The 16,007-nt window shown below is 42.6% G+C and overlaps 1 protein-coding gene across 2 annotated transcripts; it reads left to right on the forward strand.

Moving 5' to 3' along the window:
• On the forward strand, nt 1-9,554 carry LOC147446760 (uncharacterized). Of its 2 annotated transcripts, XM_086525935.1 has the most exons (10): nt 1-1,036; nt 1,194-1,373; nt 1,611-1,722; nt 1,811-1,856; nt 3,668-3,714; nt 3,896-3,948; nt 4,041-4,193; nt 4,275-6,039; nt 7,214-8,595; nt 8,689-9,554. In XM_086525935.1, the coding sequence occupies exons 1-9, from the start codon at nt 978-980 to the stop codon at nt 8,576-8,578; spliced, it is 3,780 nt and encodes a 1,259-aa protein (XP_086382061.1). In that variant the 5' UTR covers nt 1-977; the 3' UTR covers nt 8,579-8,595; nt 8,689-9,554. The 2 variants fall into 2 exon arrangements, with proteins under 2 accessions (XP_086382061.1, XP_086382060.1); XM_086525934.1 differs by having other exon boundaries at nt 2-1,036; nt 7,214-9,554.
• Nucleotides 9,555-16,007: the final 6,453 nt, after the last annotated feature.

Consider the following 16,007-nt stretch of genomic DNA (forward strand, 5'->3'; position numbering starts at 1 on the left):
TGATGGAATCCCAAGCAAAAGCCTCTCTTTCAGTTCTTTGTTATGCGGAGCTGTCGCACATAAATGTAGTTGCTCGTCCCAAACTCATTCATACAGAGAGAGAGCGACGACATCTGCCTCTCTCTACACACACACACACACACACACACTCTCTCTCTCTCTCCCGCAATTCTCTGCCCCCTCCTCGCACACAGAACTCGTCCAGGTGATAATGCTAGCAAAATTCCCTCACGAGCTGATCCTGCATTTCGCATATCTGAGGAGAAATGGGCATGTGGCAAAGGCATGATTTACAGCTCTTTCCAGTAGCAGGGTATGGCAGCTTCACCGACGCAGGCGGCAGCTTTGACACTTGAGAAAGAAGAGGAGAGAAGGGCCGCTATAGCCTGAGCTTGTAAGGTCCATTCTTGAAAGCTGCAGCAGAGCTTGATGTGCACAAGAGGCTGAGAATCTGCTCCCTCAGCTTGAACTTCGATTAGGTGATACTTGAGGGAAAGGAGCAGAAAGATCGTTGGTCATGGCACTTGTTGGTTGAAGAATAGGAAAGGTTGACAGCGATTGAGCAGCAATATTTTGTCGTCCCTTCGTTCAAAGCCCTTCTTTCTCGCACGCACTCTGTCTTCCATGCTTGAACCCCACGTGTAGCCCAGACTCGTTTGTTTTGAGAGAGAGAGAGAGAGAGAGAGAGAGAGAGAGAGAGACGCTTTTTTATTTCGCCTCATCAAAATGCAAACGCACCACTGGTGTGCTGGCGAGCTAACTGCTTCCTTCACAGAATGGCAAAATTTTTGCAGCTTTCAGCATCTGCAAGCATACTCTTATGTAACAAGCCTTCTTCACCTCTTGTTAGAACGCACAATCTTGGCTTCCCAAACTGGATGTTTGGGGCGTCTCTCTCTTCAACAGACTTGATGCTGAACAACGTAATTTGAGAAACCTTCAAAGAGAACGGGCACAGGAAATTATCTCCTCACGAAATGGATTTGCAGACTGCCCTGGATCATGCCATCTTCCAGCTTACGCCTACGCGCACAAGGTTTGATCCCTCATTATCTGAAGCTCTCTGTTCTCCATCTAAGTCCTTGACTATTGTAGGCACGAAGGGTACTAATTCATCACATATCAATTTTACTTTTACTAGAGACTGTTGTAACAAGCTAACTATGTTTGTGGGCGTTCTTTTGATTGCACAGATATGAACTGTTTGTAGTTGCAAGGGATGTGACGGAGAGAATGACATCTGGACTACTCAAACCATTTTTATTACATTTACAAGCAGCTGAAGAACAGCTTGCTAAGGGTGGCTACTCCATCAAGCTTGAACCCCCTGCTCGAAGCAAGGCTCCCTGGTTCACCAAGGGCACAGTTGAGAGGTTAGATCAGAAACAACATTAGATGGGTCTTGTGGCATCTTTGGTTTTGGGAGTGTTGTCGCTTATTTATTGGCTGTGGTATCAGATGTCTACAAATGTTGAATGCGTAAATTTATGCATCAAAATCAATATAGATTGCATCTCTTAATTATTGTTAGTATCATGTAATGCCTTCTGTTACTGAAATAAACATGCAAGAAGCTTATGACTGCATTTGACAAGAGCTTGTAAAATCAGATTTGTGAGGTTTGTTAGCTCACCGTTAGTGATTGAGCGGGGCAATACCATTGAGATGGAGCTAGTTCAATTGGAGGAGACCATAAAAATGCAAACTCTGACTGCGGCAAAAGTAAATGTGCTTTCCCTATCTCTGTAGGGTGAAATTCTTTCTGCGGATGTTTAGATTATTTAATAGCTGTATTTTTGTACTGCTCCAGGTTGAAGACCCTCTATTGGATGAATCCTCCTCAATCTATCTTCTGGGTATGCTGATCAGGTTTTTTGCAACTGTAATATAGACTCGTCACTTTGTATATTTCAGAGATTTTGCTTATCTAGATTCCATGGAAAGAGATGCAATGGCCTCGGCCTTCTTTTATTGAGCAAATTAAGTCTCTGTCTTGAAATCCAGCTTGGATTATTCAATGTTCCCTGCCTTGCCTCTTTCCCCCCCCCCTTCCCCCATGCACTGCGTCCCTGTTTCTTCTCTTTTGTGCTATGCTGGCAGTCTTTTTTGTTTAAAGTCTTAAGGATGTGCTGCTATAAACTTCACAGGGATAAATACCAATTTTGCTATTGGGATGTAAACTTGAATGATGTTGTCATCTTCTAGAGAAACTATTGGACCATAAGCATAAGGTCTTACAAATTTTGTATTTTGCAGCCGTATCTCATACTAATTTATATGCTAAAGTGGTGTCCGTGTTTGTAGTGCTGCTGTTAACATAACAAACATAGCATAGGAGAGTATATGCTAGTAGGCCCATTATGTGGACTGTCTTGAAAGGGGTGGCAGGTAAGGATTAATGAGCCAAACCAAGCTTTAGAATCCTTCTGATCATACAGTGGTGGTAGGAGTCAGCTCCCAACTTTGCTATCAAGTGTAAGTGGCTAGCCGGTACGGGGCCATGAGTACGAACAACTTGTTGAGCTGTCAAGCTCAACACTTCAAAAGAAATGTACGGTAATCTAGAGTCTGACCATTGCGGCTTGCATAGTGTCACTCTTGTTCTTGTTTAGCCTTTAACCCGGGAACAGTCAGATTCTACCCACAATGGCCAGGGCTCTCCTTCCTCAATGGGGTTCTGGTGCCCGGGGCATCAGTGGATGCCTGAAGGCCAATGGAACCCAGTTGGGTCTGCACCAGTTATTGCAATGTAGAGCTGGACTTGAGGGCCTGGTTGGCTCCATGAGTGGTTCCTGATGTAATCTTCTCTACGCTGCTCAATTTGAGTTGTGGTGAGTGGGGGTGTACTTTGTGCATTGCCTAGATTGATAAACAAGATCAGTTAATTGATAAATCTGCAATTGGCAGAAGCGTGGGGTTAGATTGGGGAGGGGGTTTGGAAATATGTTGGAACTCCTACTTTGCCTGCAGTCAGACATTATTTCCGCAAAAAGGCAAAGCTCAAGGGGAAACCATTGGGTGGGACTTTGAACTTGTCAAACAGAGCGAATTGTGATTTACGAGACCCTGGTAGATTCTCATCAGAGAGGGGCCATATTTCTATGAGAGTGCTTGGTTGTGTTGGGTAAGCTGAGTTTGTTGATGTGGTCCTCTTCATGTGGAATTATTGTCCATAAGATGCCCCAAGTATTTTCCACAAGGTTTCTTGGACTCTTGTGTGCAATGGCAGACATGTGAGACCACATGCTATATTCCAGGTTTCGTGTTTGTCATTGGGCAAACACGAAGGTGTAGTCCTGCAAGCTGTGGATTTGTTAGAAGCAGAAAGGGACATGGCATAATCCATATAAGGAGTTGCCTAGTTCCAACATTCTATCTGAAAGTCGGCCGAGTTTCAACATTTAAACTGAAAGTCTCCTCTACAGTTATCATGTCAGATTGCATTAGGTTTGTTTATTCTGGATAAGCACCACTGAAATGCATCATGAAAAATACACGGTTCTGGAATGAGTTTTAAATTTTCCTTTTGTGTGACTGTTTAAGAATCCTAATCATTATGGGTGTTGCTGATATACACATGCATTCCCAATCTGCAGAATTCTGCTCAGTAATTTTGTGGTAGCCTTTCTTCAATTAGAAAGTGAAAGACTTACATGTCTGCTAACAGGTGAGAAGAGTTTATCTCCATTTGGAAAACCCAGACCTCTTAAAAAGGTAAGTCTGTATCCATTTCTTACATGGCTTCCTTCACACTGATGTTAGAATTAAAACCCCCAACAAACCACCACCACATCCCTCCCCCCCCCCCCCCCCAATCCCCCCAAAACTCCCGCTGCCCCGGGTTCAACTTCCAGGCGTCCTAAGAAAAACTTGACTAAAGTTGTTCTCACTGCAGATAAGACAGGACTCTGCTGAAAATGACTCTGGAGCGATCAGCACAAACTCGAAGTAGGAACATTTTGAGCTCTTTTTTCCAGATTGCTGGTTTGAGTAATTCCGCACCTTCAGAGTCTCATTGTCGCGTCTGGCTTTTAATTCAGGCAACAGCTATTGAGAGCTCTACAGGCCCGCCGCTTGGTCTTGCAGAAAGAGCAAGGTATGGCGTTTGCTCGTGCAGCAGCCGCAGGATTTGAGTTGGTGCCATTGTTGCAATTAATAATGTTTGCTGAATGCTTTGGAGCTCCTCGTTTACGGTAAATCAGGACTGATGTTAGGTTTTGGTCAAATTGGGTTTAGGGTTACTGCATTTGACCTTAAACTTTAACATTGTGCAGGGATGCTTGCTGCAGCTTTGTAACCTTGTGCAGAAAACGACAGATTGCTGGTTTTTGCATTGGGGAGTTAAATTTGATAGATCAAGACATTTCTTGGGCTCTGCTAAACCCTGCTTGTGTTAGTATTTTAAAGTCCATGGAAAAGGGCGAGCCTCTCGAGGGAAAAAGCGATGAAAATGACGCAGTTCTTTTAAAGACAGTAGGTGATCCTAGTGTGGAAGGGGATCAGAAGGTTTTTAGTAGAGCCATAAACTCTGAGGATCCAAGTTTAAAAATACAGTATGAACAACAGCTTCCTTCATTTCATGCCCATCTAAATCCATCTGGCCAGTTTTCGGATTGGTCGAACTCTGCAGCTGTATACCAAGGCTGGCCTGCCATGTACATTGACAGGAATGGCCCCTCTGCAACCTTTAACGGTTATCATTATGGATATAGTCCAGGTAGCCAACAGAGTTTCACTGCCTTTTCTGATATGTCTCCTTCAGCCACAGGTTTATTCTGCTACTCTGCGGGTGTTACAAGTCATGAGATACAAGCGAACCAACAGACTTCTCCATCACTGGATATGAATGGATTCCCAATATTGAAGAAGCTCCAAATTGGGCATAGAGGCAAGAAGAAAGGTAGGATGGCCACACAGGATGTTAAAAGTGACGAGTCATTCACACATGGTTATGAGAAGGATAGCAGCAGTGACATGACAGATTCAACACTAGAGAGGTCTGACTCATCAAAGGCAGCACTCGAGGTTTTGCAGGATGATTATGCTTCCAAAGGTCTGGTTGCATATGGCCTGAAACAGGGGGTATCTAGTACTGCAGAGTTTAGAAAGAACAGGCTTAAGGTAGCAGAGGTGGATTCAGGGTTTATTGGAAGAACCCACTTTAGTGAGTTTTCTGAAGTACCAAGTTGCAGGGATGATGCTGCACTAACTGACGCTTCGGTTACTCTTTTACAAAAAAATGATGTACCACACTTAAATGGAAGTTTTGCCCTGCACCAAGCCTATGAAACTACACCGAATGTGCAGAAATCTTTTAGAGAAGTTTCAGATGACAAGGCTTTGTTTTTGTTCGAGCAATGCAGGGATGATAGCATTGGCAGTAGATCAAAGAAGCGATTGGAATTTCAGGAGCCAGAAACTCACTGCAAACAAAAAGTCGTCGGGGAGATGAAGGTGATAGATGATTCCTTCTTTGCATGTTCCCCTGCTGTCACCGGAGAACATAGAATGAAGCCAGCCATCGAGTCTGAACTACAAGGCAACCAAATTTATGATAAGATGTCTAAGCAAGCGCTCCGAGTCAACTCAGTAGTCTCCTCGAGACATGAGCCAGATGACTTGTTAATGTTGCACAGGCAACGGAACCATGAACCTTCTAGAAATACAAGTGATGTACTGAACTTCGACGCTGAGCTTCGTGATTCTGGAAAACATGCAACCCTTCTCAAATCGCATAAAACATCAATGGATTCTCAGAAAACATTAATGGGTTCTGAGCCCTCTCAGGAGCGGGTGAAGAATTTTTTGAATCACTATAACGAGAAAAGAGAAGCCAAGCTTAGAGACAATGCATGTAGCTCAAAGAGGGCAGAAAGAGAAGGAAAGCTGAACGCTATCAAAGAAGACTTAGATAGAAGGAAAGTCGATCTGGCCAAGGTGACAAGGCCAGAAAGAGCAAGACTGCAGACTGAGGCACAGCTGCGGGCAGATAAACTGCGGATGTACAAGGCTGACTTGCTCAAAAGCAAGAAAGAAAAGGTGCTTTTTTCACTGCTTCAATAATTTGCATTATATAATTGCTATGGTTAGACGCGTTACTGTGAAAGCTTTCCTTCATCCTCCTGTTCTTGTGCGTCTAGATAGATTATATTTTTTTGTGATTATTTGCAAGTTAGTCATGTTTAACCTCTTGCTGTTCGTTAGTGTGCCCTCTAGTTAGTCTGTCGTCGTTTCCTATTTAGTCCCTCACTGTTTCCTATGCTTAGTGTTATTAGCAGCACTTCAGCTTCTGAACAAGGACATGGAAGTGCAGTCTTTACCTCCAACATTTGCTTCCTTTATGGTGGACTAGGGTTTGTTTATGTTTTACTCCTAAGGTGCTCTAGTTTAATAAGTCAAGGATAGCAGCTGCAGGAAAATAGAAAGCTTCGCCTGTCAATATGCTTTTGTAGGCTCTGTTGAAAGAAGCTTTACCCCATGGCTAAGATACTTCGTTTCCGTCATTCTTGACACCGTCGAAGAAATGCCCAACAGGCACCTAATTTTCAAGCCAAAAAAAGGAATTCTGTTAGAAGATGAAGCTGTTAAAAACAGGCCCCCTCTTCTAACATTGCATTTTTCCCTAACATGTTGAAGATGGGCTCCCCATGTAACTAGATTATAAGTCACACGTGTTATGGGCATCTATTGTTGAAATTCAGCCATTTCTACTTGTATATAATTTTATAGAAATGGGAGTCTTTTAGGGATGTTTCCTTGTTTATTCAGGCACATCGTCAGCGTTTCATACTATCTTGTTTGTAGGTAAAGAAGTATTGATTGTGAGAAGTGTTACACTCAGCAATGTGCTTTTTTTCCAATCAACCTTATTATGGAATGTTCTCAACAAAGTGCATTCATACATACATAGAGCTCAAGTTTCCACTGCAACTCGATTTGTCTTCTAATTGCTTAAGCAACTACCAACGCGTCCTATGCCGGGAAATTATTCCTTTTTCTTTTATGTTGTTCTGCAAAAAAGAATTTCATTATTTTAGGATTTTTTTCAGGTTTTTGTTATCAAACTTCTACTCTTGTGAAAGTAATTTTCTACGGAGTGAGAGAACAAGATGGCTTCAATGGGTTCCCTCATATTATCCAACATGTCAATGTTATGCCAAGTTCTGCTTTAACACAATATGTAATGGTGTGATGATGTTTCTATCTCTTGCAGGAGGAGGAAGAAAAGCGGCGTTTAGACAAACTCAAGGCTCAACGACAGTCAAGAATTGCTGCTCGCAGCAACCTTGTTGGTCGTAGCAATGCCAACTCATTGAATCCAAGAGGACAAATGAGCTCACAGTCTTCAAGTTTGAAGCTTACCCCCGCTGCAAGTAGGAAAAGCAGGAATTCACTGAGAGATTCTCAGGGCAATATATCTTCTTCGCAGTTGGCTCGACATCTCAAGGAACATACCTTGTCAAGTTCTCCAAAAGGTGCCATACGCCAACCGGTCAGAAGCTCAACCTCATCTATATTGAGACAAACGGGAAAGGCAAGCAATGGATCCCAATCATCCATGAAAGCTGGAACTCTTAAGAGTCCCCAAAGAACCACATCTCCTCCTATCAAGAGCAATCGTGTGTTTTCTGCAGTTTTCAATAGAAACATGCAGACGAGTAGACCATCCTTTATTGGTAAAAAGGAGAACTCTACCATTGTTGACAAGAAGCAAGGGTTTCTCCCAGGCTCAGGTTCAGGCTTACTCTTGGATAAAAGGCTAAAAAGGTTACCTTCCAAAGAAATGCTGAAGACTGTAAATGAGCCTAAGCAGGAAGGAAGAACTTTTTTAAAGAAAGGAAGCGGTGGTGGTGCTGGAGTCTCAAGCAGAAATGTTCAGAAACTGAAACTGGCCAGTCCTCACCCAGCAATGAAAACTGACAAGACACCTCTTTCAACATCAGGTACACGAGCTTCAAGGCTAGATTCAAAGCAGAGAAATGAAGTCAAGATATTTGAGGGAAGTACTAGAGTCGCTACCTCAGGTTCAACCATTGAGAAAAATAAGATGTCCTTGTCCACACCTTTAGCTGTCGGTGGTCAATCCACAAGGGTGTCTGCCACTTCTAAACTTGCGGACTCAGCCAAACTTGAGGCAGGTCAGGCAAAAGTGTATTTGTACACCAAGCCTTCAGGGGCAGAAGGAATGATAATGCAATCCAACAGTACTCAGATTGGGGCATGTAGTGCACCCGAGAAGAATCATCTGAATACTGAGAGATCGACACTGAAGGGGTCACTAGGGAACTCTGCTATGTCCCGACTAATGCTATTTGATACAAGTTGTAAAGTTAATGGGGATCCAAACATAAGTTCAACTTTATCGAGTGCCATGGACTCTCCTCAGACCTTGTATAATCAACAGTCAAATGGGATAAAAAAGCTGTCAAGTTTGGGGCATATGAGCTTGCCCATTATAAGCCCAACAAGATCAGAAGATCAGGAGGTGTTTAAACGCCTTTCAGGCAAGGCACAGGCACCTTCTAATCAGCTTAAAGGGAAACCTGTTTCAGGCACATCTTTGAGTGGATTCAAATGACCACTGCATATGTCGAAGTAAGTACCTCAAGGAGATAACTTGCTGCAGATAGAAATATGTCCAGGCCTCTTCCAAAATGATATGTATTATGTCGCTGATATTTTTTGCAGACATACATCAACTGATGCTGGCCAAGAATATCGTTCTAATTACTCTGAAAGCACGCTGGCCAAGAAAATCAACTGATTAGAAAATCATTCTAATTGCTCCGAAAATTTAAAAAGACATGCTTTCAGTGGAAGACCTGGGCGGGCTTGCCTGGCTCATATAAAAGTCTGATATACACTGATGCCAGCTTAATGGCCTTCATTTTGGGGAACACTCTGAAGCTAAGCAAAGCCTTCATTTTGGGGAACACTCTGAAGCAAAGCAACTTTAGTGCGGTGGAATGAGTAGAGTGCTGATTGCTGTGTTGGCAGGGCAACATTTGGGAAGGGACTGGAAACCCGATACCAGTGTGCACTACGGAGTATGGAAAATGCTTTACAGGCTTTATGTGAGATGTTCCCAATGTAGAGAGGAAACAATTGGAAAGAGAACACTTTGATCTGTGCATAGTGGAATAAGGGAGGCTATAATTGCCCAGACTTCTATCAAAGCCTTGTCTATCTTGTAGTCCTAGCGACAGAATGATGTATGGTGTCTTGAGGCCAAGCTTCTTCTTTGTAGAAGAATCTTGCAAACCATGTTAAACCATCCAAAAACACAGCCTCTGGTTTTCATCTTCGAGGTGAGTAAACCATTCAGAAGAGCAGCATCTGGATCTTCCCTTAAAGTAGACAGGAACATGGAATATCCAGTGTCTAGAGGAGGAGACAAAGCTCATCTTTCACAGTTATCTTGGCATGGAATGGCAATAGCTTCTGTTATATGCCCAACTTACCTTTGAAAGAATGGGGCTATGAATTTTGTTTGTTCCTTATGTGGATCTTCAGCAATGCAGTGAGAAATGAAATGAAATGAAATGTTATATTAACGTCTTCAAAAGGCCAAAGTGACCTATGAGACCAGAAAGTTACAATGTGGTGGATTTGATACAAAGTTTGAGTAACAAATAAAAATATTATAGAATCCTAAATTGCTAGATGTGAGCTAAGCAGCTAGCTGGACTTGTGTAGTTTATGGGTAGGGGGTGAAGTGAGTGGATAATGCAGTGTGGGTGTATCCTCCAAAAGAGCTAAAGCAGAGGAGATCCAACATCAGTCGATGGCGGCTCTCATCAATCTTCTCTATGGTCAGTAGTCTGACCGTGCGTCGTGCATGTCTGGCCAAGTGATTTGAATTCTTTGATGCAGCCTCCGTCGATGTTGTGTAGTCCTCCGTAGTTGTGGGCGTTTGGATTTCCCTAGCTCGGTCGCTCGGTTGATCAATGTGCTTTTGGTGTGAGGAGAATGTGGCCTCTGGTGTGGTAGTAGCTCCTCCAGGTGTCCAATGTCTACTCTAAAGAAGTCTGTGATTTGTCTTTGAGATTGGCTAGCCTCTCCTCTCATTAGGCTCTCTCTGTGTCTGCGTAGCTTGAGAAAAAACAATCCCAAGCATCTCGTCCTCATACCGAGTGGTCCAAAGCCTTCTCTGAACAGGCAATGAGTGGCCTCGTATCTCATAGTAGATTGGGCAGTGGCATGTATAGTGCAACTCCGTCTCAGGCTCCATGTGACACAAGGGGCATGTCCTAGCCTCTGTTGGCACTTTGTTGTATCTCCCAATCTCGACCCGAAGGTGGTGTGAAGATGTGTGTATCTGGCCAATAACACATCCTATCCCATGAGACAAGTGGGTATCCATGTATTTGGGTCTTGTCACAAAGTCGTCCTTTGTAAGCTAGAGAAGATGCTCTCTATAGAAAGCCATATTCGTACCCAACTCTTGTGCCGGTTGAATCTGTTCTCCTGGTGTCTAGCTGAGTTAGGTCTTGGCAGATGAGTCTAGTGATCTCGGATTATGTAGTAGTCAGAGAGGGTGTATCGAATGAGTACTGGAAGGGGGGCAATCTGTCCATGCTGAACCCATGTGCCTGAAACCATGATGTCATCTCCCAATACCGGCATGCTGTATCTCCCTGCATGGCTAATTATCGGAAGGACTCAATTGCTAGGCGGACATATCTGTCTCTGGGAAGGTCCCACAGGCCGTGTATAAAGGAGACTGATCTGGTGAGCACCTCAACCACTAGTGGGGGGGGGGCAGCTAGTTGTGCTCGGATAATGTCACGTGGTGTTGAAGCCTTGGCTCTAATAAGCCGCAAGATCGTAGAGACCAGAGGCTTCTCCATGTCCCCCCATCCATCAGTACGACCCGACCTCCCATGATGGTCCAATGAAGGTCCCCATATCTCAGATCCATAGAGCAGTGCGGAAGCCACCAAAGTGTCAAAGAGCGAGAGCTTCGTCCGAGGCTCCTGAAACTAAACTTGTGATAACATTCTCTCCAATCCACATACATACCAAATGAGTAGGAGAGAGTGGGCAACACTACTTCACTTTGATAGTGGAGTGAACTAATGTAGATAGCCCCTCTGAAGTGCGTACATGCCCCACTACTGACTTGTATAATGCCATAATCCCCCGGATCAGCTATGTAGGTACTACCATCTCCTGTAGTCTGCGCATCAATCATGTCTGGGTTCTGTGTCAAATGCTTTGCGCAAGTCTATAAAACTACAATAGATTCGTCTCCCATGTGATCTGCCCTCCTCAATAAGGGCTCTGAGTGTTAGGATGCGGTCAAGAGTAGAAAAACCTCTCTTGAACCCTACTTGCCTGGTTGTGCGTATACCCTCCTCTCTGCCCATGTACTTAGCAGCTGCTCAAGAATGGAAGCGTACAACCATGTCAATGTGTGTCCAATCATGATAGTGCGATAATTCCCAAGCTCCATAGGGTCTCGTGATTTGAAGATAGGTGCAATAGTAGATAAGCTCCAAGTATCAAGCAAGCCCTCACACATGGCACGGTTGAACATACTGCTAGAAGCTCTGCGAGCAGATCCCTAGCATAAAGTTTGGTCCATAGGTCTCGCCCTCCTCTCATGTAGAGTGTCGCTCTACAATCACCACCCCTCCCATCTCTATAGAAGGCCATCTTTCCCTTCCCTAATTTCCAGCATGACTTCCTTCGTGCAAGCAAGCTTTGAAAGAGTAAGGTCATCAAAACAAAGAAAATTCCAGTCTTCTTTAAGGTGGGTCTCCTTTTCAAAGAGTCTCTCTTCACCTCGATAGAGGGGGAAGGACAGTACGAGAGGTCTTTCCTTTGATGCTTCCCCATTGTTTCCACTCTTTTTACCTACTCTCCATGCTTTTCTGTGTCTGTGGATCAATACTCATCAATCCCATGATGAGCTCTTTCTCTTCTTCATCAACATTATCCCGATCTTTGAGGTCAAAAACCCTCACATGTGAGCCTCGCATTCGTCGCCTTATCACTTCCTCCAACGTCATGTTGATGAGGTTGGGATTAGTGGGCGTTAAGTCTTTACCTTTCCCCTTCTTAGCTCTCTCTCTGTGTGTGTGTGGAGGTGCTTGCCAAGTGCTCACTTGAGAGAGAGAGAGAGAGAGAGAGAGAGAGAGAGAGAGAGAGAGAGATTTTGTTATCGTCCCTCGGAGGTCAAATATGACCCATGCGACCAAAGTTACATGTGATGTAGTATGTATGGGGATGGTAAGTGATTCTCGATGCTAAAAAATTGTGGGGATGCTACTACTCTTATCTCTTGAAAATTAGCACTCGAGTAACTACACCTGTGGTTTAAAATATTATTTATTGCAAACACTAGTGGAGTGGGTTTAACAATGTGAGGTTGGCACCGATTCCTATCGAGCGACTAATAGTTCAGTAACGGTTATGCCTTAGGCAAGTCTTGAAAGACTCCATTATTAAGACCACAGATCGTAATGGTGTCCCCCGTACCCTGTAAACAAGCATACAAACCAAGTTAATAAATCCCAATCCCACTTACCTTATTGCAATGGGATTGCATTGCAATGAACAACTCCAACATTTAATAGGTTACTCAAGGACCTTTCTTCTTAGGCAAGAAAAGAGAAACCTATCTCTGATACCAATGTCAAAGAATCTAATGCGTACTTTCAAATTCAACAGAATTTAACTATGAGAGGAGAGAGTTATCCTTAAGAGAAAGATAGCACAAGGAGATTATAGGTTGTGTCACGCTAATTTCTTTACACAATAACACATTAAAAACACTAAAATCATGCACATAATTAAAAAAGAATACACATTTTCTTGGAGCGCATCCACATCCAAAAGGATTTGTATTATAATCCTCTCAAACGAGAGCTTTGTTACAAATACATGCTTGTGCTCTTGCGGAGCCTTTTTTGAATCAAGAATATGGTGTTCTTCAAGATTCCATGGTATAACTTTCCTTCCCAAATCCTAAACACCCTATTGGTGGGGAGAAAGGAACTCTGGGAAAAGAGGAAAATGAGGGTGAAAAGAAATATTTTTCAAGCAAGAAAATTAACAATCTGTGTGCGCTTGCTCATGGACAAGCTCTTAGCATAGCTTTGTAATAGAATAGTAGAGACAGAGAAGAAGAAACTTTCATTGGCTTGGATTTTCTTCCATAGCCAAGAGCTTGAGTATAGAGTCCGTCTCTATGTGAGTGAACACGGGAGCGTGTGCGTGTGCGTGTGCGTGTGAGTGCGAGTGTGGTGCAGTGCAACAGAGACAATGTTTGGTGAATCTCTTAGTGTGAGAAGATAACTCACCACTCTTTATTCTTCTATATTATCCAAAGAATAAGGTATGGTTAGTGATGGACATCCGGCCACTTGGCCTGAACCCTAACAATCTCCCACTTGAAGGCCGATGTGGCCCAAATGGCTATAAGTGTAAAGGTTAGTATGTACAACTATACAAGTATGAAGAATGACCATAGCTTCATCCTATGCCCATCATCACTATGAAATGTACAAACCACTTTGAAGATAGGCTCTTTGTCAGAGCATCCATTGGGTTCTCATCCATGTGGACTTTGGCTAACTCAATGCGTTTGCTAGTCAAAATATCTTGTATACATCATACTTGACCTTGATGTGTTTTGATTTGGATGAAACATGGGGTTCTTTGCTAACGCTATTGCACTTTGGTTGTCACAATGTAACACTGGAGTCTAGTGTATAAAAAGGTCTCCCACTAGATGAGATAACCACACAACTTCCTTGCTGGCACTAGAAACTGCAACATACTCAGCCTCAATTGTGGAAGACAAAGTGCAATTTTGGAGACACGATCTCCAAGAGACTGTCTCTATAGCAAACAAGAAAATGTAGCTAGATGTGGTTCTCATAATGTCCACACAACCCGCATAATCAGAATCAATGTGTCCAACTATGGATGCATCACTATTCCCAAAGCGTAAGCACTTGTTGGATGAACCTTGGATGTATCTCAAGATATGCTTCACTGCTTCCCAATGCTTTCTGCTCATATTTGCCATATACCTATTGACCACTCCCACTGTAAATGCAATGTTTAATTGCATGCTAACCATGGTGTACACGAGAATTTTGATTGCTGAATATGGCACCTTTTTCATCTTTACCTTTTCAGCATCAGATTTCTTGCAATCATTCTTGCTAAGCTTTACATATGTAGCCATTGGGGTACTCAATGCTTTCCCCTTTGCATGTTAAAATGTTGCTGTGATAATTCAAGTATTCCACGCTTACGATCTCTCTTGATACGCATACCAAGAAAGTAATGTGCATCACCCAAATCTTTCATGGAAGACTGCTTGCTTAAGGTATCCTTGAGAAGTGCAATCTCATCTTTTGACTTCTTGGTTATAAGCATATCATCCACATACAAGATTAGAATGATGAGGGAATCATCATTTAACCTCCTTCTGTACGAGCAATGATCCTCTTGGCTCCATACATAACCTTGGGATTGAATGTACTTATCAAACTTAATGTACCACTACCTTGAGCTTTGCTTTAGTCCATATGAAGCTTTCTTGAGTCTACACACTAGTTATACCCTTATTGGCTTCTCAAGCTTTATCTCAAAACCTTTCGGCTGCATCATGTAATCTTCTTCAAGATCCCCATGAAGAAACACCATCTTCACATCCATTTGAACCAATTCAATGTCATCAATGGCTACTAAAACAAGCATAAGACACAATGCAGTCATCTTGACCACTTGAGAAAAAAATCTCATGAAAATCTATGGCCTTGTTCTACTTGAATCCTTTAGCAACCAATCTAGCTTTATATTTAGGCTCGGGATCTTTTGTTGTGTACTTCTTCTTGTACACCCATTTACAAGGTAATGTTTGTTTACCCTATGGAAACTTTTTCAATTCCCAAGTCTCATTGGCTAAGCTCGAATTATACTCAGATTGCATAACATGCTCCCAATTCATGCTATCTTACATCTAAATAGCTTCTTTATACAAGCGGACTCACCTTAGTCAATGACTAACAAATAATCTAATCCTAGTTGAAAACGCTCAGGTGCATGAGATATACGATTAGATCTTTGAGTGGTTGACAATTGGATTTCGCTCTCTCTAGAGCAACATTTGTCTATGTACTAGTGGAAGGTGCATCACTAGGACGCCTAGCATTTTGCATAACTGGTGGTGAGACAACAACCGCAAATCTTACTTAGCAATATTCAATCTGTTTCACTGAGTTCTATTCACCCTTTCTGCTATACTGTTCAGAGTAGGTGTGTAAGGTGTGGTGAACTGCCTTCTAATGCCTCGTTCATCGTAGAAGTCCTTGAACTAAGAGGAGATGTACTCACCTCCATTGTCAATTCGCAAAGCTTTAGGGTTTCTACCTGATTGGTTTTCTACCATTGTCAAGAACTTTTCAAAGACACTAAATACTTCGATCTTTTGCTTCAAGAGATAAACCCATACCTTCCTATTAAAGTCATCTATGAATGCTAGGAAGTATAGTACCCCCTAGAGACTTAATATGCATATGTTTGCATAAGTCACTATGAACAAGATCTAGAGGGCTTCCTAACTCCTTATCTAAAGGCACTAAGGTCAACCTAGTCTTTTTTTCATAAATGCAATGCTCGCATAAAGACAAGTCAGAGTAATCTAACAGAGGGATATAACCAAAACATTGCAATACTTTCATTTCTTTCTTACTCATATGTTCCAAGCTATACCATACATCTATAGACCGTAGCTTGGCTACACAAATAGATTTGTCTTTCATTGAAGAGACATAGAGTGAATACAATGAGCCAAACTTCAAGCCTTTAAGCATGACCATGTTTTATTTCTTGATGATCCAAGAACCATGTGTAACCCAAGTTATCTAATTGCCCGATATACATCAAGCTCTTTGTCATTTTGGGTACATGTTTGACATGCTGCATCATAAACTCGGTGCTATTACGCATACAAAGTTTTATGGTTCCAATACGTCATATATCGAACT

Source organism: Adiantum capillus-veneris, chromosome 12 (genome assembly GCF_014529385.1).
Source record: "Adiantum capillus-veneris isolate H3 chromosome 12, ASM1452938v2, whole genome shotgun sequence".
Classification (NCBI taxonomy): Eukaryota; Viridiplantae; Streptophyta; class Polypodiopsida; order Polypodiales; family Pteridaceae; genus Adiantum; species Adiantum capillus-veneris.

Bases quoted from the DNA above. Each gene is read 5' to 3' on its own strand.
- LOC147446760 (XM_086525935.1), top strand. From the start codon at position 978: ATGGATTTGCAGACTGCCCTGGATCATGCCATCTTCCAGCTTACGCCT. The intron at 1,037-1,193 runs GTTTGATCCCTC...TTGATTGCACAG, and splicing joins CTTACGCCTACGCGCACAAG to ATATGAACTGTTTGTAGTTG. The intron at 6,040-7,213 runs GTGCTTTTTTCA...TATCTCTTGCAG, and splicing joins TCAAAAGCAAGAAAGAAAAG to GAGGAGGAAGAAAAGCGGCG.